General features: G+C 45.0%; 1 protein-coding gene across 7 annotated transcripts in view; it reads right to left on the bottom strand.

Annotated features, from left to right (window-relative positions):
- OPCML (opioid binding protein/cell adhesion molecule like) overlaps window positions 1-27175 on the bottom strand; it is a 1059893-nt gene that overhangs the window by 470262 nt on the left and 562456 nt on the right. For 4 of the 7 annotated variants that reach the window (XM_057695558.1, XM_057695561.1, XM_057695559.1 and 1 more), the window contains exon 1: window positions 23796-23962. In XM_057695558.1, the coding sequence (XP_057551541.1) occupies window positions 23796-23962 (167 nt within the window). Of the gene's footprint in view, window positions 1-23795; window positions 23963-27175 lie in introns of those variants that run through there. The other 3 variants (XM_057695557.1, XM_057695560.1, XM_057695563.1) reach the window with 1 other exon arrangement.

The raw sequence follows: 27175 nt of genomic DNA, 5'->3' as shown, positions 1-27175 counted from the left end.
GTGGTTGTGGTCTGAGAGACAGTGGGCTTCTCCCCAGCGACTGATGTCTCTGTACGAGACGGACACCACGAAGGATACAGGTGCTCAACGTGGCCCTCTGGGCTGGGCTGGGCGAGCACGTGGTCTGTAGGTCAGCTCTGTTCTCGTCCTCTTTTTCTGTGACTACCCATTCACCTTTCTTTCTAAAGACACTGTTATATGAAATCGAGGAGATTCACACAGTGGAGAAGCATGCAGGACACAGAAACCTGCCATTACCTTACCACCTCCTCCTCCTCCTCAGAGGACCTCCTTAACCTGTATTCCAACATTACAGATGTGAATTTGTCTGCACAGGTACCTCTTGTGTAAATATGTTATATGCATTGTTATGCACTCTGCTTTTTGACCCCTTAGTAAGACGGGGAAGTTTCTGATGTCTACAGAGCTGTGACACCTCGTTCCTCGTAAGAGCTGCAAGGCAGGTCGTAGAATGGATGGCAGGGCTTCAGCCGACGTAGCCGTTTAGTTTGTGTCCAAATTTGTGTGCAGCCACCATTCGGCATGGGGTTGGCTCACCAGGGCTGCCTCTGGAAGAGTTTGCTAAATCCCCCCTCCAGAGGCTGGGACTGTTGGTACTTAATTTTCTATTTTCAATGGCTTTCTACCAAAGTTTCACAAATTTGTACTTTCACCAAAATGTCCATGACTTACCGTATCCTTGAGTCCTCACTGACATAAACTGCTATATTTCTTATTAGATTTTAACAGGTAATTTGTATTTTGTGCTTTAATTTGTATTTCCCTGATTACTCACAAGGCTCAGCACCTTTTCCCAAATATATGCACTATTTTATTTCAATAAAGCGATTCATATTCTTTGTCTCCTTTCTGTCGGGTTATTTATCTTTTTTGTTGGTGATTTGTAGCTGTTCTTTATTTAATCCAGATATTAATGTCATAAATATTGCTAATCTGTTTTTCCCACTCTGCTACTTGCCTTTTAACTGCTTATGTTATCTTTTTTTTTTCCTGTTTGGATCTTTTGTACTTAATGAGACCAATCTATCAATATATCTATCTTTTCCTTCATTGCTTTTGGGCTTCCCATCTTAATTATAAAAAGTTTCCCCACTCTCAAGATTATATGTATGTAAAACTCTTTATTTGCCTGATACTGTCAGAATATTTATATTTATATTAATACTCAGCTCCCTGACCCACCTGTCATGTATTTTTTATTGCAGTATGAGTTGTAATCTTACCAAGTTTTAATTTATAATAACATACAATATTTTTATATCCTTATAAGATTCCTTAATCTTTTTTAAGAAAGGATACTATAAGTAGGTAATTAAAAATCACCTTTACAAATGTTACCACTGCCAAGAAAAACAGCCTCTTATCAAATGTTTGGGCTGACAATTCCCCAGGATCCCTGTTCTCCGCAACTTTCGGTTTCTATCGCCTAGGCAGTTGTGCCAACGTGAACCTTGAAAACCAGAGTCAAGTGGCTGCTCTCCTTCCACTGTTCACACATCAGCATCTGGACAGTTGTGGACATCACTGAATCCCTGTGTATAGTTGTCAAGACAGGGCAAGGTAAATACAATTCAGTCCCTAACCTTGAACACACAATCTAAGCATCCAAGACAACACATCAGGAAAGAAAGCAGAAAAAAGATGTACCATGAGGATAAACAGCCTCTACTTAGGTCTTCGGGAGCTGAAGGAAAGTGATGGATGAAGAGATGTGAACTGGTAGAAGAGAAGGGGAAACACGCTCTGTGAGGGCTGCCTGAGACCCCGCGTATGGGCATCTGAGGGCAGCTGTGGAAAGCAGAGCTGCTCCCTCCGCCCGCCTCCGCCCTCATGTCCGGGTTCAGGGTGAGGTGGTCAGCGAGGGAGACCGGACACTGGACCCTTCCAGTAGGGGGGAAACTGGACTGTACCTAAGGCAGCATTATTCTTCTCATTCATGTTTTATTGTAAACGTGATGTGAGCTGCACATCAGGCCCCGAATTGTTTTGTTGACCCTGGACTCTGCAGATGGGCCCCCAGTGCATAGAAAAGGCACCGCCACCCCCACAATCATGTCTAAGCTACCATAACTAATCCATCATCTGTGGCCAGCAAGGCTGGCTCCCGAGTGTCGATGTGGAGTTAATTAGACAAATATCGTACGCTGAAGTCCAATTGATTATTAAGACACCGTAACGAGGATTTAACATCACGGCATGTACTGGAAACGCTGTATTATACCTGGAACGTGCCTGCTTACCCTTGGAAACTGTGTGGAGTCATCAACTGACAATTAGCATTCAATAGCAGCTCAGACCTGTTTTATCACTGCTGATTTAATAAGACAGTTATTGTTCTCTCTGTTAATTAATAACTATTGATTAAAGTTTAAGGCTGGGCATCAGACATATGTGCTTCTGGTTAACTACAGGGTAGTTAGCACGTCTTTCTGCTCAGCCTGACTTCTCCTTCCTCTCTGTGCTATGAAGGAGCATCTTTCTGCCCCTGCAGGTGAGCCTGCATCAAGAATATCACAAACTGAGGCGAGTACAGAGGGAGGAGCTGCTTCTGGGGGAGTGTGGGAAAGAACAAAAGCACCACCAGTGTTCTGAGGTACCTGGTTTCCTCTAAAGAACTTCTAAAGCTAGAAGCTGTGGATTTTCATGTTGCTATGGTAGCTGGGATTGGGTTAGCCATAATCCTTCCCTGGAGTATGAGTGAAGAGCTTACCTCTCTGCCCTGGACCCGTCTAACCTCCTTACCACACAGGAGACTATGGCTGCTCTCATCAACCTCTGCCAAATTGAGAAGGTTTTGGGTGGTGGTGGTGGTGATGGTGATGATGGTGAGGTTGGTAAGATGCACAACAGACAGACTCCACAGATGTGGGCCGTGGCAAGACTCAGTACATCAGAGTTGATGTAGCTGGCACTGGGGAAGACCATGAAACCTAGAATTAGGCAATGTATGGGACTATAAGCTGGCAGGTAGGACTTTAAACTTTAAGCCTCCAGTCTGGATTTAACTACAGGGCGTGGGTCCTTGGTAAGACATAAGCAAGAGAAAAGAAAAGCCTCAGCCCTGGAGGGATTAATTTACTAGCCAGGCTACCAGGACAGAGACCAACAAGGAAAAAGACTGTTCTAGGACAGGGTTATTAGAGTGTGACAGCATCAGCACCACCAGGGAACTTGTAAGGAATGCAAATTCTCAGCTCTCTCCCCACACCTACTGAATCAGAAACCCTGGAATGAGGCCCAGGAATATGTTTTAACAAACCCTCTGTTGTGGAAAAAAGGAGCCCTCCTACACTGTTGGTGGGAATGTAAATTGGTGCAGCCACTGGAAAAAAAGTATGGAGATTCATCAAAAAACTAAAAAGAGAGTTGCCATATGAACCAGCAATCCCACTCCTGGGCATATATCTGGACAAAACTCTAATTCAAAAAGATACATGCACCCCAATATTCATAGCAGCACTATTCACAATAGCCAAGACATGGAAGCAACCTAAGTATCCAGCGAAAGATAAATGGATAAAGAAGAAGTGGTGTATATATACAATGGAATACCACTCAGCCATAAAAAAAGGATGAAATAATGCCATTTGCAGCAACATGGATGGACCTAGAGATGATCATACTAAGTGAAGCGAGTCAGAAAGAGAAAGACAACTACCATATGATATCACTTTTATGTGGAATCTGAAATGTGGCACACATGAACTCATCCACAAGACAGACTCAGATGTAAAGAACAGACTCGTGGTTGTCAATGGGAAGGGAGTGTGCGAGGGATGGACTGGGAGTTTGGGATTAGCAGATGCAAACTATTATAAAGGGAATGGATAAACAACAAGGTCCTACTGTACAGCACAGGGAATTATATTCAATATCTTGTGATAAACCATAATGGAAAAGAATATGAAAAAGAATATATATGTGTATAACTAAATCACTTCGCTGTACAACAGAAATTAACCCAACATCATAAATCAATTACACTTGGGTAAAATAAATTAAAACAAAATTTAAATACCCTCTGGATGATCCTGATGACTGGCTAAAGTGGGAACCAGCCGTCCAAGAGGTGAGCTTGAGGGTTCTACATAGAGCCTGCTTCTCAGGAGTTGGGGAGCAGTGTCAGAGCTGGGCTGCAATTATGGAAAACAGTGCTGAGTCCCAAGGCAAGAAGCTGCAGCGACGACGTAAGTCTCTGCAGGGTAGGGCTGGCCCTGGGCATGAAGACACTGCTGGGACAGAACTGACAGAATCTGGTGAGCCTGATACCATAAATTCCTCTTTAGAGGACACAAGGACAGGACGTGCTCAACTGCTTGCTTCTATCTCCCCTGTTTCAAAAGTCCGAGCTTTTAAAAGCTCGCTCATCTCCACCCACAGTTCCTAACAAAACGCTTGAAGCATGACAAAAGCTCAAAAGATGTTTGTGGAATGAATGAGAGAGGAAGCGAGGGAGTGAAAGAATGAATAAATGAGAAGTTATGCGGATTGAATGAATCCGTGTGTGTGAAACATCCAGAATGGGCAGGTTCACGGAGACAGAAAGGAGACTGGACTTGCTGGGGGCTGGGGGAAGGAGGGGGCTGGAGGAAGGAGGGAGCTGCTAATGGGCATGAGGGTTTGGGGGGAGAATGAAAATATTCTAGAGTTAGTGGCGACAGCTGCACAACCCCATGAATATACTAAAACTGAATTGTACACCTTTAAAGAGTGAATTTTATGGTATGCGCATTATACCTCAATAAAAATAATTACATTTTTTTAAAAAGCCAAATGTGTGAATATAGAGCAAGGTGTTTTGGAAGAAACATTTCACAAGCCAGAATCTATTCTGGGAAGACATCGGGAATTTCATACAATGAAACTTAAAGAGACAAAACTGCAGACACAAACTGAGACCAGAGCAGTCATACTGCACCGCCCGCCTACCCCCCCATATGCAGGAGTCACTGCACCCAGACATTACCCACAACCAGGCTCCCGGCAGTTTTGCAGCAAGTGCACCAGATGCATTACTGTTCCTAAGTTCATGTTTCCAAAAATGCTCGTCCTACTAGCAGCACAGAAAGGAGCGCAAGACCAACGATGATGTCAGGAGAAGTGGTTCTAGGACCTCCCCCCCAACTCAGACTCCTTGTCTGGAAATGGAAGAAAATAATCACTGTCAAACCCCTCCTTCAGAAGCTGTGTGCAGATCCACAAAGTAGCTCCTGGGGAAATGCTTTGTTAATTCTAAAATGTAAGCAATCCAAGTTGTTCGCGGGAGATGGAGAGGAAACATGAAAAGGAGCCGGGCTAAGGTAGGTCTACACTCCCGCTCAGCCCTCTTGGTTCCAGGACTGATTGGGGAGGAGGAGGGAGGCCCCTGGGGTCCATCCCACTCCCTCCAAACCTGGAGGCTGCAAGCAGGGCCCCAGCGCAGATAGCAGCTGGGCCCAGGGCAGAGCTACCTGCGAGTGGGCCTTCCTGGGATGCAGTTCCTTTTACAAGCCTCCTTGTTATTACCTCCTATTTCTTTTTATGCGGCTGCCAAAATACCACCATTAATCTTTCGCACTCCCTGAAGGCAAAACACAGGTAATTGGATTTATCCGGTTTCAGAATTTGTTAGGTTCCGTTACAAAATAAATAAATAACTGACCTCAAAAGAGAGGGGAGCCTCGCATGGCCGCGGCGCCCGCAGGAGCCCGCCTGGCCCGTCCTCATTAATCTCCGCTATCTCCTCCCAGCACCTTTCCCTCCTGTCCTCCAGCTAAGCTCCTGGTCCACCTCGGCTTGATTTAAGAAGTTACTGCTCTGACCCCTTCAGCTCCAGGAGCTTCCCGCTGTGCATTATTTTCCCAGAGGTTTTCTTCTCACTGTGACTTGGTCCTCCTCTCTCCATCACTCTTTCCTTTCCCCTATTTCCTTCCACCCAGGCTGTTTTCTTTACTGACTCTAGTGTGTGGAGCTGTTTAAACTTCCTTGGCTCTTCCTGTTTCTCATCCTCACTCCCCTTTTGGCTTTTGTTTTTTAAGCAGGGACGGATTCAGACATCATGAGTAATCATAAAGTGGGCTATTTTCAAGGTGCTTTCCTTCTTATCAGGCTGGATGACCACAGTGAGCAAATCAGACATACATTGTCTGGTTTGTCCCTTTAACCCACGTGTTTTAACTTCTGCAGAAAGCACCTGGGGGACCCACTCAGGCCACACCTACTACTCTCTGAGAACTCTGACCACCCCACCCACGCTGTGCCTCCAGCCACATCAGGGAGCTATGTTTATGCCACGGGTACCATGTACATTCCTATTTGTCAACCTGACAGCAATTGCCCACCAGGACCTTGCTGATGGAGCCTGCCTCCCACTAGAGGGACTAAAAAGGCCAGAAACCCACTTTCTAAGCCCACTCTTCTACCCAGAGTCTGGGCATATAATGTGATCCTGGCCAATGACACCACAGGGAAATCTGCTGGGAGAGAGCTTCTGGAAAATATTTTCAAAAGAAACACCCACCAGCCCTTAATGACTACTTTTAGACTTTTTTGTATGAGGATGTGATGTCTGGGACTGCTGCAGCCATATTGAAGCCATAACAGGTGATGATCTCAGCACTTGTGTTGATGGAAACCAACCCTGAAACTGCCTCCCTCTAGCATCCTCATTAAATGAGACTATAAATATTACCATTGTTTACATCACTTTTACTGTTGTGTTTTATTACTTGTAACTAAAAGCATCCTATATGATACAAGATTTTCCTCTCAACCATGGCTTGATTGGACTAGGAGTAGACACTTAACCCAAGCTGGGACACTCAGATTTATCTCCTGGAAATAAATTTCGAAATGGGGATCAGAGACACTAGATAATCTGTGGGAACTAGCTTGAGTTGAGAACCAGCGAGCTTGAAAGACCCAGGATGGCTGTCTCAAACCCTGTAAAATGGAGAGAGCTGACTGGTAAAAAGACAAAGAAAGCAGATGTGCTGGAAAGGTTCCTACTTTTAGAATAAAAAACCATATGGCCACATGGAAAGAGGTAGATGACAGAGAGACTGGCTAGTTCCCCTCCTTACAGAAGCCAACATTCTCCACTCCTCTTAGGTTCCACGGTCCTTATAACTGCCTACTTCTTTGTTTAATAGTTTGAGTGGGTTTTTATAAGTCTTAGAAAAAAAATAAGGCAAAAAATTAGGTTGTAATCAGAACTAGAGATATAGAGATGAATGAGATATTTTCACTACCTTCATGAAATTTAAGTCCTGTGAATGGAGACCCACATAAACCCTATTAGAGAATTCGACAGATGTAGCAGTGATGGGAGAGTCGGAAGAGGGCCAGTTTACTCCCTCTGCATTCTCTGCAGGAAACACTGAGAGGATCCAATGCAATACCTCCAAGGAATGGGGCACAGAACTAGTTTTCAGTTGCATGAGAGTCAGATTTTTGAGTATCTCAGCATTCTTAACTTTGTAAGTCTGTGGCTGGCCACAGGAATCAGTATCTAAAAAATCTTCCTGGGTACCTAAATGTCCATCCACAGATGACTGGATAAAGAAGATGCGGCACATATATACAATGAAATATTACTCAGCCATAAAAAGGGATGAAATTGAGCTATTCATAGTGAGGTGGATGGACCTAGAGTCTGTCATACAGAGTGAAGTAAGCCAGAAAGAGAAAAACAAATACCGTATGCTAATACATATTTACGGAACCTAGATAAATGGTATTGATGAACCTAGTGGAAGTGCTGGAATAGAGATGTAGATATAGAGAACGGACTTGAGGACATGGGGGGGAAGGGAAGCTGGAACGTAGTGAGTGAGAGAGTAGCATCAACATATCCACATTACCAAATGTAAAATAGATGGCTAGTGGGAAGCTACTACAGAGCACAGGGAGACCAGCTTGATACTTTGTGAAGACTTGGAGGGGTGGGATGGGGAGGTTGGGAGGGAGGCTCAAGAGAGAGGGGATATGGGGATATATGTATACATGTGTATACATGTGACTCTTTCACTTCGTTGTACAGCAGAAACTGACACAATCGTGTAAAGCAATCATACTCCGATGAAGATTTTTCAAAATATAAAAATAAAAAAAAATAAAAAATAAAAAATCTTTCCAGGTCACTATGATCCCCAGACAGGTTGGCAAAGCTTGGAAACTACCATGGTAAAGGGGACCAAGGAAAACCAAGAAAGACTGACAGAGGAAGTTACATTTGAGTGGGGCCTGAAAGATACCTGAGACCTGCCATGTGTACAAAGAGGTTGAAAAACAACTTCTCAGGAGGAGAAAGAACAAACTGCAAATCACTACACAAATAAAAGTTGCTTGTGTTCATACTACTGTCACCTTTGTTATTATCACAAATATATAAATGTCTGATTGCATTTACACTCAGGAAGGAGATGAGGACAGAGAGATGGATGCAATCTACTTGCCTCTTGTCAAGCAGAATTTATTAGCATGCTGTTTGTAGAGTGTCATAGGAGGTACTTGAGACAATTAAATTGAAATCCTATGCCTGCTCTAAGAAACCAACATCCGATTGAAGAAAAAAAGCGTGTGTGTGTGAGAGAGAGAGGAAGCACGTGTGCACAATAATGAACAAATAATTTGATTATCAAAGAGTCAGCTATACCTGTAAACACTGGTGAATGGAGTGAATATTTCATTCCACTCTCTTCTTGCTTGCATGGTATCTGATGTCTATATAACTCTTATCCTTGCTCCTCTATAAGTAATGTTTCTCCCAGCCCACCCCAGATTCTTTCAATGCTCTTTGCCTTTGAATTTCCTCATTTGAGTAGCATACACCTAGTGGTTGTTTTGGCATTTATCTTTCTTGGTAATCTCAGGGCCTGTAGATCTGTGGTTTTGTGCCTGATGTTAATCTTGAGAAATTCTGTCATTATTGTTTCAATTGTTTTTTTCTGTTCCTTTCTCTCTTTTCTTATATTCTCATTACATGTGCATTATACCTTTTATAATTTTCCCATAGTTCTTGAATATTCTGTTCTTTTCTTTCCCCAGTCTTTTTTCTCTTTGTTCAGTTTGGAAAGTTTGCACTGACATGTCATCAAGCTCACTGATTCTTTCCTCAGTTGTGTCCAGTCTACTAATGAAGCCATCAAAGTCCCTCTTCATTTTTGTAACAATTTTTGTAGCATTTCTTTTTGCATTTTCTCTTAGAATTTCTATTTCTATGCTTACATTACCCATCTGTTCTGGCATGTTGTCCATTTTATCCAATAAAGCCCTTAGCATATGAATCATAGTTATATTAAATTTCTGGCCTGATAATTCCAACATTCCTGCCATATCTCAGTCTGGTTCTAATGCTCACTTTCTCTTCAAACTGCATATTGTGTCTTTTGAGCTAAAGGGGGCTTGAGCTGGGTATTTCACCTCCCCTAGTAGTTTCGGTACCAGCAAAACCCACTGTGATTTGGCTCTGGTAAAACAGTTTCCTTCAGGGAAGGCTTTTGTCAAACACAGGAGAATGCTCTGGTGTATCTCAAAATGGTACCTCCTCCTGCCGGTTCTCATATTTTCACCTGGAGAACCTGCTGGGGCTCCTGGAGGTAAAACACAGAAGTGTGACCCCCTGAACCCCAAGGCTTGGCCATCTCAAGTCATCATTTCTGAAGTTAGTTCATACTCAATCTCTAGCAGTCAACTTCCCTTTAAGTGTTGCTAGTAGAGTCTGACAATAGCAGTGGTTTCTGCTCAGAATAAACTGTGATTCTCTGTGTTCACCTGCCTCCAGTTTTCAGGTTGGTGGTTTAGCTTGCAGTCTCAACTCTCTGATGGCTCTAAGAAGCATTGTTGATTTTCAGTTTGTTCCACTTTTCTTCTGTGAGGAGACTCACGACTCCAGGCTCCTTATGTGTTGGACCAGAAACTTGAATCTTAGTCCATCACTCTCTTGTCCTTCACCACCATTCTCTCACCTACTTGGCTGCAGCCCCTCCTTACTGTTCCTGGGACGTGTCAAGCACAGGCTTGCCCTCTGCTCTCACTGTTCCCTTTCCCTGGAACTCTTCCCCCAGACATTTGCCTGGATCACTCCTGCACTTTAATCAGTTTTCTGTTCAAATGCCACTTCATCATATGAGTAGTTCTTTACCACAGTAAGGAGAAACAGAGCTATCTGTCTGTCTTGATTCATTTATTTACTTTATCATTCTTCAGAGCACATCTCACGATATGACAATATATCCTATTTTAATGTGCTTATCATGTTTGATATTTGTCTTTCTGCCCTAGAATGTAAGCTCTGTGATGTCAGAGGCTTGATCTCTTTTGCTCACCATATTAGCCCTGCTTCTATACCACTCCCTGGAAAATAGCACATGGCATATAGTGTCCAATAAACATTTGTTGAATAAGTGGATGGATAAACATATCAATCACCCATGGTCTGTGGGAAGATATATAACTGTCCAGTGTAAAAAAACAGATAATAAAAGACATGAAAAGATGCTGAATGTTATTAATCCCCACAGAAATGCAAATTAAAATTTCACAATGGTACACTACTTCATATACCCACTAAAAAAGCTTAAAAACTACAAAGACCTACAATGACAAATGTTGGGACTGTGGAGCATCTGGAGCTCTGAGATATCACTGGTAGGGATGTAAATTGCTATAATAATGTTGGAAAATGATCTAGCTGTTTTATGAAAGTTAAACTTACACCTATCATATGACTCAACAGTTCTATTCCTAGGTATGTCCTGAAAAAATGAAAATACACTTCCTTATCAAGACTTATAGTCAAATATTCATTAAACTAGAAACAACCTGAATATCCATCAACAGGTAAATGGGAAAAGAAATTGTGGTATATCCATAAAATGGAGTACTGTAGGGCAATCAAAGGGAATGAACTACAAGAAATGACATGCATGTATCTCAAATATGCTATCCTGAAGAAAAAAAAAGTCATATATAAAGAAGTACTTTGTAATATGGTATTATTCAATTTATATGAAATTATAGAACAGACAAAATTAATCTATGGTGTCGGAAAGGAGACAGGTGTCTTCCTAGGGCTGGAGGATTGACTTCAAGAGGGTATAGCATAAATGTCAGCGAGATGACAGCCTAGGAAGCTCAAAGCCTTTGTTTACCCACAGAAACACTAAATAAACAACTAGAAACTGAAAATAATAACTTTACAAGGGCTCTGGAAATCAATTAAAGATTATAGAACCTGAGCAAATGCCCAACCCCCCCAAAAAAGCATCATTTAAAATGACAACAAATTTCATGGTATTTTTACTCCCCCTTGCTCCACCCATGTGCAGTGCAGTACAGTTTGAGGGAAGCAGTAGCCTGGACCTCTATTCAAACCAAACATAAAATTAACAGAAGGAAGGAAATAATAAAGATTAGAGTAGAGATCAATGATATTGAAAGTAGAAAAAAACAGAATAAACAAAACCAAAAGTAAGTGTTTCAAACAAATTAATAAAATTAGCAAAACTTTAGCTAGATTTCCTAAGAAACAAAGAAAAAAAAGAAAGAAAACACAAACAAAACAAAAATGAAAGAAGGGACACTGTAGAAATTGAAAAGATTATAGGAGTGTACTACGAAAAATAGTATGTAAGCAAATTGGATAATCAAGGTGAAAAAAGACAAATTCCTAGAAAAACACAGCCTATTTATATTAAATCATGAAGAAACAGAAAATCCAAAACAGATATATAACTAGTAAGGAGACTGAATCAGTAATCAAAAACCCCCCAGCAAAGAAAAGCTCAAGACCAGCTGGCTTCCCTAGTGAATTCTACCAAGCATTCAAAGAATTAACAATAGTCATCCTCAAACCCTGTCAAAAATATTGAACAGGGGGGAACACTTCTAAACTCATTCTACGAAGCCAGCATTATCCTAATATCAAAGCCAGAGAAAGACGCCACAAAAAAAGGAAACAACACACAATGTCCCTTAGGACCACTGATGCAACAATCCTCAAGAATATACAGTTGACTCTTGAACAACATGGGGGTTAGGGTTGCTGACCTTCCATGCAGCTGAAAATCTGCATATAATTTATAGTTAGCCCTCCACATGTAAGGTTTGGTTCCTTTGTATTTGTGGAACCATATATAAAAACTAACTCAAAATGGGTCAAAGAACTAAACATAAGAGCTAAAGCCATAAAACTATTCAAAGAAGACATAGGGGAGAAGCTTCATGACATTGGAGTTGGCAGTGATTTATTGGGTAGGACACCAGAAGCATAAACAACAAAAGAAAAAACAGGTAAAATGGACTACCTCCAAATTAAAAATGTCTGTGTGTCAAAATACATCATCGACAGAGTGAAAACGCAATCCACAGATAGAACACATGCAAAAAATTATACCTAATAAAATATTAACATTCAAATATATCAAGAATTCTTATAACTCAACAACAACAACAACAACAACAACAAGAGTGACTAACAACCCAACTAAATATGGGCAAGCAATTGAATACATATTTCTCTAAAGATACATAAACGGGCATTAAGCAAAACAATATCACTAATCATCAGGGAAATGCAACTCAAAACCACAATAACACTTCACATCCATTAAAATGGCTATTATAAAAAAAATTGAAAACAACAATTGTTGGCAAGGATGTAGAGAAATTGGAACCCTTATGCATCGCTGGAGGGGATGTAAAATGGTGCAGCCACTATGGAAAATGGTATGGTGGTTCTTCAAAATTGTACAGAATTTTACCACATGATCCACTTCTGGGTATATAAAAATCCCATTTCTGGGACTATACCAAAAGAATTGAAAGCAGGGACTTGAACAGATATATATACACCCATGTTCACAGCAGTAACCCAAGTGTCCATCAACAAATGAATAAATAGTAGTATAAACTTACAATGCAATATTTTTCAGCCTTAAGAAGGCAATTCTGACACATGCTACTTTGATGAATCTTGAAAACATTAAGCTAAGTGAAACAGGGCAGCCACAAAAGGACAAATACTGTATGATCCCAGGTACGTGAGGTCCCCAGTGTAGTCAAATTCACTTAGACAGAAAGTAGAATGGTGGTTGCCAGAGGCAACGGGAATGGGGGTGGGTGGGGAGTTAGTGTTTAATGGGGACAGAGTTTCAGTTTAGAAAGATGAGAAAGGGTCTGGAGACAGACGGTTGTTGCATGTAACATTAATGTATTTAATGCCACAGAACTGTATACTTAAAAGTGGTTAAAATGGTAAATTTCATGTCATGCATATTTGACCACAAAAAAAGAGATGGCATAGAGGAACTCTTTGAGGGTGATAAAAAAATATTCTGTACCTTTTAGAGTGGTGGTTACACAGTTGCATGTGAATACCCAAGTTTGTCCAAGTGAACACACAATGTGGTGCATTTTATGTAAATTCCCTCCTCCCCTCCTCCCTCTTCTCCCTCTCTCCTTTCTCTCCCACTTCCTGATCTATGGGCTCTTTATTCTGCTAATATATTCACTAGATGTGAGTGTTTAAAGAGGAGACTCTGGGACTAATTCAACTTTATAATTTCCATGCCGCTTAGAACAGGGCTTGGCATAGAGAAGTCAATAAAAGCTGGTTGTTTAAATTGTTAATTCAGTAACTTACATTTTTTAAAACATTAGTGCTACTGTTTATCGTGAACTTGCTACATGTCTGACTTTAAGCTCTTGGAAACTTGGTGCCGTGTATTCCTCCCCAACAACCCAGTGAGGTGGGCGTATAGCCCCCCAACCCTTTTTTTTTTACATCAGGAAATTGAGGCTTAGAGAAACTTGGTCACTTGTCTGACCACATTCAGCCAGTAAGTACCAGAGCTGGGATTTGAACTGAGTCTTCTTGACTGTAAAGTCTGTGTCTTAACATCTTGACGGCGTTATACTTTATCTTACATTTCACTAAGCATCCGTTGAATAGTCAATTGTAAATGTAAGCATGTAATCAAGAAGATCCTATAAACTGTTCCCACTGCACAGGTACAGCACGATATGTGCTCCTGAGATGTATTCAAGGACCTCACAGTAAGGGTTCATCACCGACGCTGCCACATTTCACATGGCCAAAGAAGCAGGTCCATAAATCCCTTCATCCTGAGATGCCCTCTACAATTTTAGAAGACTACTCTCATTGATTTTTTTTTCCATTCCCTAGAGTTTGCAGATACACTCCCAGAATATGCCATCCTCTATTTTGCAACCTTAATCAAAAGGGAGGAGGCTGGTATACCTCCCTTGTAACTGCTCAGCATCTCCTGACAGTAGCTTTCAGAATGGTGTGAAATTCACAAATACTGCAATTATAATAAGCAGGAGGAGACAGGACAAGTTAAATATCAACTATCTAGGAAGAGATCATTATCTCAGCTAGGACTCAAATGCTAGAATCTTTGGCTGTAACGCCAGTGGCTTCCCAATTGCTTAAAAGTGGATAACAATATCTTCATTAGAAAAAGTAGGGGTGTGTGTGTGTGTGTGTGTGTGTGTGTGTGTGAAAGAGGAGGGGACAGACACAGAGCTAAAGGACACATGTCCATCTTTTCAACAACCTTGGAGCACACACTACGTGTTAGGTGTGTACTGGACGCTGGGACACAAAGATAGAGAGAGGGTATCAGTGTATTTCACCAAAGGCATGGAAGCAATGCAAACAACTGTGGGGAGAAGGGTATTTTTAGGGATGGCCTAGAAAGCACAGGACAGCACAAATATGAATCCCATTATCCCCTCCTATACAGGTACCTTATGGTCACACATGTCAACGCAGGCATGGCCACTCCAATAACACACCTGACTGATTCACTTCCTTGTGAAACAGGTGCTGGCTATTTTTTATCCATCATGGGGAGTTCCAACAGCAAGCAACTGTGCTGTGATGGCATCAATTGTAATCAATCCCAGTCAAGGTGGACGATATCTGATAGGACAACCCATACACCTAAGAATGATGGCGAAAACATGGTGTAACGGCAGAGGAGCAAGTGTGACTGGGCTGAGCCCTCACCTGCTGCCTGCACGTGAGGTGGTCTCCTAAAGGGACATTCTGGTGGGCAGGCGAACAGTAAGCTCGGGAAAGTCCCTGAACCAGGACGTCAAGTGGAGTGGGGTCAAGGGTGGAGCTGGGCTCCTGGAGAAGAGGTTCTTGCAGAACAAGGCAGGACTCCCGACCACCCAGGGCCTGGGGTAGGTCCAACACAGAGAAGCAGGACGTGGGCTAGGGCTCAGTGACAAGAAGGGGGTCTCCAGCTGCAGGGCAGATGGGAACCAAGGGTCAAAAAGAGCCCGTTTCAGCAGCAAGTGTGAACCTAAGCCCTAAATTGCTTGTACCTTCATTTAGGATGGACACTACACACCTGGACGTGTGTGGTTCTGTGACCTGGACGGGCGGGAGTGGAGACATTCACACAGCAGAGCCTGGCGGGTGGGACACTGCCACTTCCTTCCCCACTCCTTCCTCTACCTTGGACTTGGGGAACTCCACTTTAGGCTACTTGGTCTTCCCTTAACTCTTCCTGACACCTTGGGAAAGCCTTTCTCCTCTTTTCTTTCTGTTTTTGATCTATCTATTTCTTTCATATTCTTGATCTATCTTCCTTGCTTTATTAACACTTATGAAAATATCCCTAATCATCGATGAGGTGACAAATGTACACGTGAATCAAATAAAAGGGAAGCTATGCATCTTAAAATTAAATTTGGCACAACAGAAACAATAATACAAACTCCAAACTTTTGAAAGTATTCAGAAATATCTTTGGGAAAATGTTTCCATATAATCTTCCTGTAATTATGCCTACTTTTCTCCAGCACCGACATTCATGATAAATAGAAAATTATCATATTCATTTTTTTCCTCTTTTGTGTAATTACTTCTTCTACAACAACATTGTTTTCTATTATTCTTCATCACTGGTCTATAGCATTTTGGGTAATTATGAGTTAAATTACCTTCTGTGGGCTAGCCAGAAAACTTAATAACCACTTAAAACATGCTGTATTTCTATTATGCAATGGAAACCTGGTTAATCGAGACTCCGTAAATCTTCAGACCCACTGGAAATGTTTAATATTCAAAACTAAGTTTTAAACAGTGTATTGATCAGCACTCTTATGGAAGCCAGGTCAAGTCTTTCAGCATCCCTTTGACTTAAGCAAAATGTACCATCTCCAGGGAAGAGGAGGCCACCTGGGTCAGTGGGCTTCCTGTAGGGTATGAGTCAGCCACAAGGTGAGCAAGGGGGCCTGTGCCTGCTGTTGCCACAGCCTTGACAGTTTAAACTAAAATACGAGCATAAAGATGGAGAGATCAGATAAAGAAATGACTTGGATTTTAGGATTTAAAAACATATGGCTTCTCATCTTTGCATCCTTCCATGCAGATCACTCCTTTCCTCACAAGAAATGCTCAGAGGCATCGGTGTCCTTGTCATCAGTTACCTGCTGGCTTTGTCTCTTCTGCAGGTCACGTATGTACCTAGAGGGTGCAGCATTTAGGACAGGGTCAAAGCTAAGGGCACTGATGATCTTCAGGCAGTGCACACGATGGGCGGGACGCTCCTGTTGCTTCACTTTGTTTGAGGTTCACAGGTACGTGATTTCCGGCCCCAGGAGATAGAGGAGCATTTGCTGGTGTGCAGGTGAGGGGACTGAAGCACCTGCTCAGGGCAGGACAGGAGACAGCTACAGCCCTCAACTCAATGTGGATTTTCTGACCTTTGCTCAGATACAGATCCTGAGAACAGAGAGGGGTGTTGGTATTTTTTCTTCATGCAGCTCATGGAAACTTTCTCTGTTCTCTCTATCTGGGAGGGGGTACTATAAAACTCAGGAGGAAAATGGGCATTCTAGGAGCAAACGCAGGCTCTGACACATCATAACCATGTGACCAGGGGCAAGGGCCTTAACTTTTGAACCTCAGTGTCCTAGGCTACTAACTGGGGATCGTAGGGGAATAAAATTTCACCACCTCACAATGTTTCTGGCATGTGGATTATTTCAAGCTGTAAACAATCAAGACCCAAAAATCTCAGGAAGAAACTCTGACCTTTCCTCAATTGCCTGAAGAATTTAGATAGGGGCCCTGTTACAGGAATAGAGCATCACAAGAGATGTCTGCAGAGAATACAGGCCACGTTTGGTGAGGAAACTCCCAGAGACCAGAGCCCACTCTGTGTCCAGCTCTGCAGGCCCAGCAAACATTTATTTACCAAAACTCTGGTTTTCCATCTCCGTGTGAAGTGCCTTCCTCCACTTAGAAGTTTCAAACCTCTACCCCCGACACCCTCTTTTCGCTTTAGCTGAAGATGGTATTTAGGGTGAGGGTTTTGGCTGTTTTGTTGAGTTATTCAGTTCTCCTGGGTCTCTTCCATGTATACATGTTACTAAACTTTTGTTTGATTTTCTCCTGTTCATCTGTCTCATTTAAATTTAATTCTTAGACCAACCAGAAGACCCTAAAAGAGTAGAAGAAAACATCTTCCTCCCGTACAGCATCATAATATTCTGAAAATTACATGAAAAAATAAGTACTTGGCCTGGCACCTGACACAGAGTCAATCATGGATAATAGAGTTTATCTGTTTAACCTCCCTCCCCCACAGATTTTACTGAAGGGTCTGTAGTGTGACCCTGCAGGGAAAGTGGCACCAGGCTCAAACATCTCCCTTCGCTAGCCTTCTCTACAAAAGTAATGACACACAGATGGAGGCAGGGTAAGTGCTGAGCTGCAGAAACACCACAGCTTCAGTTTTCACATCTTAAAAAAGATGCACCATGTACCAGAAGTTCCAGGAAGGTGTCATTGCTGAGAGGTGGGGAGGGACTTAGCGGGCAGCCTCCCCCCAAGACCATGCCACCTTCCTCCCCAACTCAACTAGACCCAACATCAGCAAAAGCATCTTCCTGCATGGAAAATAATAAATGAACGAATGTGAAATAGTCTGGGGCTGTCTTGAGCAGATTTAAAAAAAAAAAATCAAGAAAGGTTAACACTTAGTTCCTAACTTAGCAGGCAACGCACATTTCTGCCAGCCTGGAACACATCACTCCGTAATTCCCTCTCTCACCTCGTGCCTGTGAAGATGCTTCACGTTAATAATAATAACATGTAAAGTCCTCCCTTGGGAAGGTCAGATGGGACCTAGGTGGCCCCTCCTATCTGCTACATCTCACCACTGGACCCCATAAGGTCTGGGACACAGGCTGCCCCAGTTCTGCTTGCCTCCCCAACTGCCAGAGCCAGACGCACAGTGAGCACAGTAGGCTGGCCAAGGGCACGGTCCCTTTTTAGAAGTACAGGACTAAACTGAACCCAAGGGCCAAATTTACTTAAAGGCCAAAAAATGAACCAAAGGGCTTAGATAAGAGCTGCTAAGTTGTCTAGAGCAATTCAGAAAGTCACAGAACACGTATCCTGACTGCTTTAAAACGCCTCCTCCCATCCCCAGCTCTGGCATGTGGCATGTGGCATGTGGCGTGTGGCGTGTGGCATGTGTTCTGGGGAGCAGACACATTCCTACCAATCAGTGACTTTACAGTGTCAGTCGAGCCAGCCTCACTGTTCCAGGCCTGCTAGATCGCTCCCCCGTTCCTAATCGGGACATGCCAACTTCCCCGTCTGCCCCACACCCTCCTTGCTCTGTGTCTCCTCTTGTCTGCAGAAGGCAGGTCTCCGCAGGAACACCCTCACTTCCAAGTCCATTACTCTGCTGCTGCTAAGAGGACTCCCTGGGCTCTGCTGCCCTGCTCCTCATCCTGCCCTCGGGGATGCTGAAGGCTTCTGCATAGTTTCAGATCAGGTGGGGACCACTGGTGGACTCCGTGTCCCCTCCGGCAAGTGATTTCAGCAGAATTCAAGTCCCTCAGGCCTCCAAGGGCTCCAACCGACTGACTTCCTGAATGCCAGGCACCATATTTTGAAGAGAATGAAACTCATTGGCTATAAGCACTTCCTAGCTGCAGAGGTAACACTCCATTATAAGAGACTGAGCACCTTTACGGTGGATTAAAGCATTTAGCCAAGACTCCCTCTTTGAATCCTTAGTATCCACAACAATGTCTGTACCCAAGACCTAGGACGTGGCTGCTGACCCCCAGAAACTCACAGTCCAACCACACCCAGGTGTAGGTCCCAAGTCCATGGTGTGTGTGTACCCGTCAGGACAAAGTTCTGCCACAGGCGGTACTGGGACCCAGATGAGGGTGAATCCCAACCAGAGCAGGAAGCAGGGTGCTGAATGGAACTGGGAAAGGACTAAGAATTCTAACGATCTGGGGTGGGTGGGGGGAGTGGGGAGGAGAAATGAAACTGGAAAGAACAGAGAGTATTACAGGGCATCACTGGGGTTCTCTGTAGCTCCTATGACAACCTGTGTATGTGTTGCTTTCTAGTCAGCAGAATAATGCCATCTACTCCGTCTCCCGGATGCCAGACTTGGGGCAGATACTATTCCCAAGTGTACACAAAAGGAGTGAAGTGCTCAAAACCATGCAGTTAGTGAGAGGTGAAGTGAGAATCAAATCCAGGTGGGTATTCAGGCCCCTGAGCCCGGTGCTCTTTCTCCGGCACTAGGGTAGCCGTGAGTGGTAAGGTCCATGCACACGTGTGAGAGACACATAAGTGCAGGGGACACGTAATCTGAGCAGGAGACCAGCCCTGCTCAGATGTTCTGGGGCAGGAAAGGGCTCCAGGGTAGTGGTTCTCAAGCTGAGAAATACTAGAAGAGATCTTTCATACGCTCACACCATGCCCAACTCCAGACATTTTGCTTTAACTGGTCTGGGATCCTGGCTGTGGAATGTCTCTAAAGCATCTCAAGTAACCCCCGTGCAGCCCAGGTTAGCAGTGCGGTTGGGGGCGGGGGAAGTGGGGGGCCGCATGGACTTGCACTTGATTTGGTGTCTGTGTCTCCATCTTTAGGCCGAGAGCGTAGCCTTCCGCTAATCCAAGTCCTTATTCAGTTTAGGAAACTTGAACACTGAAATGCACGTGCTATGGCCATGTTTGGAATAAGCTAGTGACGATTCTGAATTTTCTAATTTACACAAAAAGAAAAGCAGCTGATGGTGAGTGCAAAAGACAGAAAAACACCCAGGCAAATGACAGGACACTGTCCCTGGGAGCCTGACTGCCCCAGTGGCTTTGGCAAAATCCTGCTGTTCACTTTATTCCTTGGCAGTAGCTAACCCTCAAATACTTGGTTCCAAAGGGATTAGCTCAGAACTCCAAATGAAAATGCAAGGGTATTTTAGAATAGAGTTTCTAAGCATAATCCCAGATCAGCAAGCCTGGATCAGCAAAACTGATTATCCTGCCATACTAAAATTAAAAAAAAAAAAAAATTAAAAAAAACAAAACCCACCCAGATTGCTAGTGGGAACTTGTCCCATCTAGTGGAACAATTACCGCAACAACTCCCACCTCCACCCCACACCCCCCCCAAATGTTTGTGGATACAGATGACGTGGTCCCACTGGGCAACCAAAGCAAATCTAGAGGAGACTGAGGCCCAAGAAGAAAACACATCTGGCGATCATAGTGTAACTGAAATAGCCTAATAGACAGCAGCTGACCACCCTGAGCATTCTGGGCTCCTTTCCTGACGTGGGCAATGATTCAGACACAGGACTTGGAGATACTTGTCATATCTAATCTAATGGAAAGACACAGAACATTTTTAACCCAACAGCAGATAACTGTCATGAGACGATTCTGGCCAAGAGGCCCCATTTATAATAATGAATTCAAATCAGATTCATAGGAGCTATAATTCAGACACTGTGAATACCACCTTCATTTTCCATATCATCTCTCTTCCAAGGAGGCAAAATAATTCCATAGTCACATAATTATTTTTACTTTTCAAGTAGCCCTGTGAAGTAGTTATGAGGAAGATAATATTGCCTCACATAAAATGAGTTTCATCCACATTCAGAACTTCAGTGTGGTCTCTGGCACCTCACTTCCTAGCATTCCTCGATGCAGTCAAAGACCTGGCACCACAAACCACGCCTGCAAGGAAGGAGATCTTCCTTCTCTAAGCCGGGCAACGTCTCACTGGACATTTCAAAGGAGGACCCAGCTTTCTCCACTCCTTTGCTTCTCCTAGTCAGTCTTTAGCCTCCTATGTGACTTCATTCAAGATTTAGAAACAGGCTCAGGATTCTTTGATCCAGGGCAGCCACCTTTGAAAAGACTTTCTGTGGCTGATGGGCCTGGGGATCACTCAATTTTTTCAACAGCTTCTGAACATTTGATGCGTTCAAAACAGTAAATTCCCAGACACTGAATTCCCAATGGTACACCTTTCAGGAGACTTAAAGAGTGACTATGGTTAAAGAATTACAATTTTTTAGAAGCAAAAAAACAATCCAAAATGATACATCTATCTGGGGTTGAGGCCATGGACTTCCAGAGATGGGAAGCAGCGGGACGCCCCCTGAGTCCTGACAAACAAGGTTTTCATTAAGATGGGCACACAGCTGTCGGGCCAAGAAACTAAAGGAGCACGGAAAACAGAAGGGGAGAGATGGAGACCTCCAGAAATCTGTGGCAGCTATTTATGTTATTTTAAGAAACATGATAGTAGTGACACCAAAACCTTAAAAAAAAAAAAAACAGGGAACAGTAAGAATTAAGTGATGAAAGCAAAGAGAGAAAGACAAGAATGAATAACACGCAAAAGCATTTAAAATGGAGGCATCTGATAAAAATGAGGGGAAACATAAAAAAAAAAGAAACATGAGAGGTAAAAGAAAGGATATAGAAGGATTAAAATGGGGACAATGCACTGAATTTCTCTATTTCAGGGCAAATTATACAGAAGTTGAGAGGCAAAATCAACATAAGATGAGCTTACTTTTTAAAAAATAAAGTATGCCATCAGGTAACAGATAATAGTTATACTCAAATATGTAAAGCTTTTTTTTTCCTCCACAAAGCACAAAAAGCAACTATTCAGCTTTTCCCTTTTTTATTCCCATTCCCATTACGAAGCCCAGCTGCTAAACATTAGAATTAAAGATCATGAAAACAGGCCAGCAGCTAATAAAAAAAGGCAGATCAAAGCTGGCCCTCTGCTGGTAGAACAATCTTACTGCATCCCAGAAAGCAGAAAGCTCCAGTTTTTAAGTTTCTGGTTTAACTTTCAGGGGCAAGAAGAGGACAGAGGATTTTGGAAAGTTCAGCACCGAGGCCTTATTCAATGCTGGGCCTCTCTGTCCCCGGGAATAGTTTGGAGGATGAAGACAGGTGTGTGGCGGCATCACTATCTTCCCACACCTCCCACCATTTCCCCATATTTCCTTGGTTAACCTGCACGGTAGCCTGGCGGCTACTCCTCTCTTTGAACAGACTGGGTCCCTGCACATGTTCCTCTCAGGGCGTGGACCCCAGGGATTTCTCGGAGGCAAGGAAGTAGGCATGTTACACTCTCTCTAGTCTGGGTCAGGCTGAGGGGTGCCCATGTAGCCACAGGGTTTCCCTCCTGTCTAGAAAGGAGGTCTGTCTCCATCCTCTTTTTTTCTCTCTCCTTCTGGGGCCTCCATGCACCAGCGACAAGGTACTAGGACCTGTCCTCGAGCTCAAAAGAAGACTCAACTGAGGACCACCCAAAGTGGTAAGAATCAACCTTAATGCCTGGACTTAGGAAGGAAGACCAGGAAGCCTTTCTTTCCTTCCCCGGGAAGAGGCTTGTTCAGATGGAGAGGGTTCAACCAAGGAAGTCAGGGGAAGAACAGGAAGAGAGCCCCATCCTCATGTGTTCCTTGGAGGAGCCAGGCTTCTTGGCTGCTAAATCTGGGGCACGATGTTTTATTTCCTCCATAACCATCAAAGTCACAGACAGGGCAAATGCATTCACCCTGTGTACACTGTGAGCAGAGTTAAGCTGGGACGTCCCTGAATCTGTCTCCGAGGACCAGAACGGCCTCATTAAAGGGATAAAAGATGATATCTGCTGAGCTGGTGGAAAGTGGTGGCTGCATTTTTATTAAAGTCTCTGCTGCAGCAGGCCTGGTCCCCAAAGGTTCATATTCCAAGAATCTCCACCCCTCTGCCTGGAGCACGTAGGTGATTCTCTGTAACTCATTAAGGTAAAACAAAAAGCTTTCCTATTGTGCTTTTCACACAGGAGTGTTGTCCTTGCATAAAAGCTACATGTTTCCTCTCCCTGGCCCAAGCCTGCAAAGATAAAACTGCCCACGTAATTTATAATAGGGGCCCCAGGAGCACTACACCGGGTTGGCAAGGATGGCTGCCTCTTAAGCAGACTCGTAAAGGGCCACGGCCCAGCATCGGCAATTCCAGAGCCTGAAATTTCAGCTATCTCTCTGACAGAGGCCAGCCAACCATCGGGAGGACCACCTTGCCTCATCACATACCTTCAGGACTGTGAGACAGACACCAGGGCACCAGCGAGCTCAGGCTAAGCCCCCAGTAATTTCAAAGCCAGGGCTCTCACCCCCGGGCCAAGGCAAAAGTGAGTCTAGACACATTATGGCCTCACAATTACATGGAGCCCCAATCAAGGACCTCAGGGCTCACTCCTAAGATCCGGGGCCAGAAAAGCCACAGCAAATGACAAAACTCTCCAGGAGAATGGGTGCCAGCTGCCACAGAATACCAAGTGGGCACCTCTTGGGCCTGCAAAAGGCCCTCTGCCACGTTCCAATCCCCCACGCAAGTCTTCCTTTCTCTCTCGCTCGCCCCTTCCCATGAATCACATCCGAGGGGCTCAGGCCCCCGCCGAAGTACAGCTCCCTACCTGAGGGTGGCGCTCTCCCCCTGCCGGACCGTCACGTTGTCCATAGCCTTGGGGAAGGTGGCATCTCCGCTGCGCACGGGCACGCCTGTGGGCACAAGGAACAGCAGCCTGAGAGACACGACCACGAGGCACTTCCAGGGCAGGAACAGGTACCCACAGACCCCCATCCTCGACAGCCACAACTTCCCAGAACTCCGGCAGCGGCACGGTCCTCGTCCCCCGCCCCGCACACCGGCGGGTCTCGGGCAGCCGCGTGGGGAGGGAGGAAAGGGCTGGAACCAGCCAGAAGCAGAGAGGGGGAAGGAGAAGCGGAGTCCAAGCTCTCCCGAGTCTAATGATTCTTCCTCAAATCCTGCCTCAGCTTTCCAGCCTGGCAGAACCAGATGCCCCCTCCTGCATCCAAAAAGAGCTTTCTCGACGCTCCCCTGGGGAGGAGGGAGGCGGCCGGGAAGGGAGAGGAAGGAGGAAGGTGCAGGGATGAAGGTCACGGATTGCTCTTTCTCTGCCTCTCTTCGAGATGCTACTTTAACATTCAGTTGGGCACGTCCTGCCGAGGTCTGGCATCAAAAGTTTATAACCCAAAGAAACCAGGCAAGTGTCTCTGACATAAAGGAGATGTCATAAAAAGCTGCCGCTTCAAGGAGAGGAGAAAATGTTTTTATTAGATCACACATATGTACAGATGTATTTAGAAACCAGCCCGAGTCTCCAATCTGGAACGCAAAGGCGATAAAAAGTTCCACCGCGGGGACCCGCAGCCGCCGCCGAGCCCGAGGATCCTCCGTGTGCGGTGGGTGCCTGGCGTCCTCGCCGCAGCCCCGGCGGCGACTGGCGGCCTGCCCGGCCCGCGGAGCGCCGGCGGCGCAGGCTCTGGGCGCACGGGGAGCGGGCGGACGGCGCGCCCGCCTCTCCGGGGACGCGGCGCGGCGCGCGGGGATGCGCGGACGCCAAGCTCAGCAGCCGCCCCCGGCCTCCGCGCCGCCGGCCTCCCGGGAGCAGCCCCGATGCGCGCGGGCCCGGACCGCCGGGGTTGTCATGGCAGCAGCTCCATCACTGACCGCCGCTCTCCGCGGTGCCGGCGCGGAGCGAGCGGGCGGACGGCGCGCATCCCGGCGGGCGGCGGGCGCGGGGCGCAGGCGCCCACCTTAACCCCTGATGCGCCGCGGCGCCCTGCGCCGCCCACTTGCGCCGGGAGCCTCGCGGGCCGGGCCGCCACCTCCCCGGGTCCTCTCTCCCCCGACACCGCGCTTGCCCGGGAACGCTGCGCCTCTCTCGGTGGCTTCCCTTCGTGCCGGCGGGAGGGAAGGGCGGGAGAGGGAGCTCGGGGACCGCAGCAAATTGGAAACTGACTCGCACCTTCCCTCCCCGGATGCTGGATGCCAGATGCCGAGGCAGAAGTTGCCAAACCCCGCCCTGGAGAGCTTGACTAGATTTCCCGCGCCGGGATGCTGACCCGGTGTGCGCGTCCACCGCTCGGCCGCCCCTTCTCCACGTGGCCAAGCTACAGTCCCATCCCAGACAGAGCTCTCCTGGGCCTTGGAGAGAAGGTGGAGCGCTTTCTGCTCCGGTGACCCACCTTGGAAATGCTCCAGGCCCTTGACTTGCTCTCTCTCTCCAATTGGCAAATCTGAATTTCTTCCTACCGAACCACGTGCAAAATCGTCCCCGCTCTACTCCATGCTTATCACCCAAGTGTCTTATTGTAAAAATGCAAGAACTGGGAAAAACACGTAGAGATCCTAAAAAGTATTAAGACTGATTTTCATAAAATTCATCTGTGGCTTTATAATCACACCATGAAGTGGTACCATCACGGTGTCCGGAGGGGACCTGGTGATAGGGCATTCTTGGAACTCAGGCTATCAGTTTGGCGTGCCGCTCACTCATTTCTTTTGCTTAAGAACTGAAAAGCTCAGGCTTTCCTTGGGCCCATCAAGAGGCTTTCTTTCTGCTCTCCCTGGCAAAAGCCACCCCTTATTTGTGTGGCTTGTGCCCTTGTATCATAATTTAACAGTTGCTGCGTGCATTTGCTTTACTGTATTCGTTCTCAGATACTTTTGTAAAATTAGCCTGGGCTCTGAACAATTGTTCCAATAAAATGTAATTCAGAACTAAGCTTTAAACTCTTACCATTAATTGTGTTCATTGCTGAAGGGCACAAAAGCGTGCTACCTGCTCTCAGTTATAAAGGACTGGGCACAAATAAATGCTATACTACTATATACTATACTATTATAAATACTATAGTATAAATAAATACTGCCCATCCCCTGCCCCTGTAAAAAGGCAACCACATACATCTTAGGTCTAAAGTTTTTAATTAGAGCATCATACCTTGGGAAGAAAGAATATTTGTCACTAGTTATGCCACATATATTTTATAAGTTCTAATAGAATAGAAGTACATAGCAGCTTCTTCCCAAAAGCAGACAATAATAATGTGGGGGTGAGCAGTGCCCTCCCCAGCGAGCTCCTGGCTGAGAGGCGTAAAGATGCTGGGAGGAGACGCAAGGCCTCAGAGAGCAGCCAAACAACTTATTTTGGGATAACCCACCAGTTTTAATGACACACATCTTTCCTTAAGACCTGAGTGTACCTGGGTTTTCTGTATACACATTGTACGTAATCCTCTAAATTCCAAGATGCTCTTGTCCACTATCAACGGCCTGGAAAGACTTTTTTAGTGCTTTAATCTGGGCAAAGCTAAGAACTGGGGCCAGGCTTATGATTTTCTTCAATAACAGAGTTTGCCTCTTGAACACCAAGGGTGGGAGCCGTGGGGATGGGTCAGGCTGCCATGCAAGTGACGCAGCCCCTGCCACTTGGCTGCCAGGCACACAGATGACACGGCCGACTCACACACCTGCTGGTTCTAGTGCTTCTCAGGAGGTGCAGATGGGGCTGTTGCCAAAGGCTGAATCAGCCCATGAAGGATTACTTGAGATAGAAAGAGTTATTGGATAAGAAAAGAAAGCAGGAAAGAACATGAGATTCCAGGTGGGAGAAGAACAGGTGGGGCATGAAAGGAAGAGAGGCAGAGAGAGGATGAAGTGAGGCATTATATATTCTTAATAACATGTAACAAAGCCTGCCCTTGGGGAAAGGATACACATATTTTTTGCAGGACTGAGTCCCCCCAACTCTAGTTATCTGGAGTCCTAGAGAATGGGGCTGTCATCCTTCTCTTCTGTAAGTCTGCTTCCTCGTTCAATATCTGTGCGTGAATAAATGGACTGAACTTAAGGGCTAGGGAATCAGAGAAATAACTGCAGAGGTCAGGTTTTTGTGTGAATCTACACCTGTCTACCAGTTTGGTGGGGGAGATTTCATTCATCTGGAAGGCATTGCTAGGGACCGGTATATCCATTTAGAGACTAAAA

This window comes from Hippopotamus amphibius, chromosome 9 (assembly GCF_030028045.1).
Source record: "Hippopotamus amphibius kiboko isolate mHipAmp2 chromosome 9, mHipAmp2.hap2, whole genome shotgun sequence".
Lineage (NCBI taxonomy): Eukaryota > Metazoa > Chordata > Mammalia > Artiodactyla > Hippopotamidae > Hippopotamus > Hippopotamus amphibius.
This window is presented reverse-complemented; position numbering and strand designations above follow the sequence as displayed.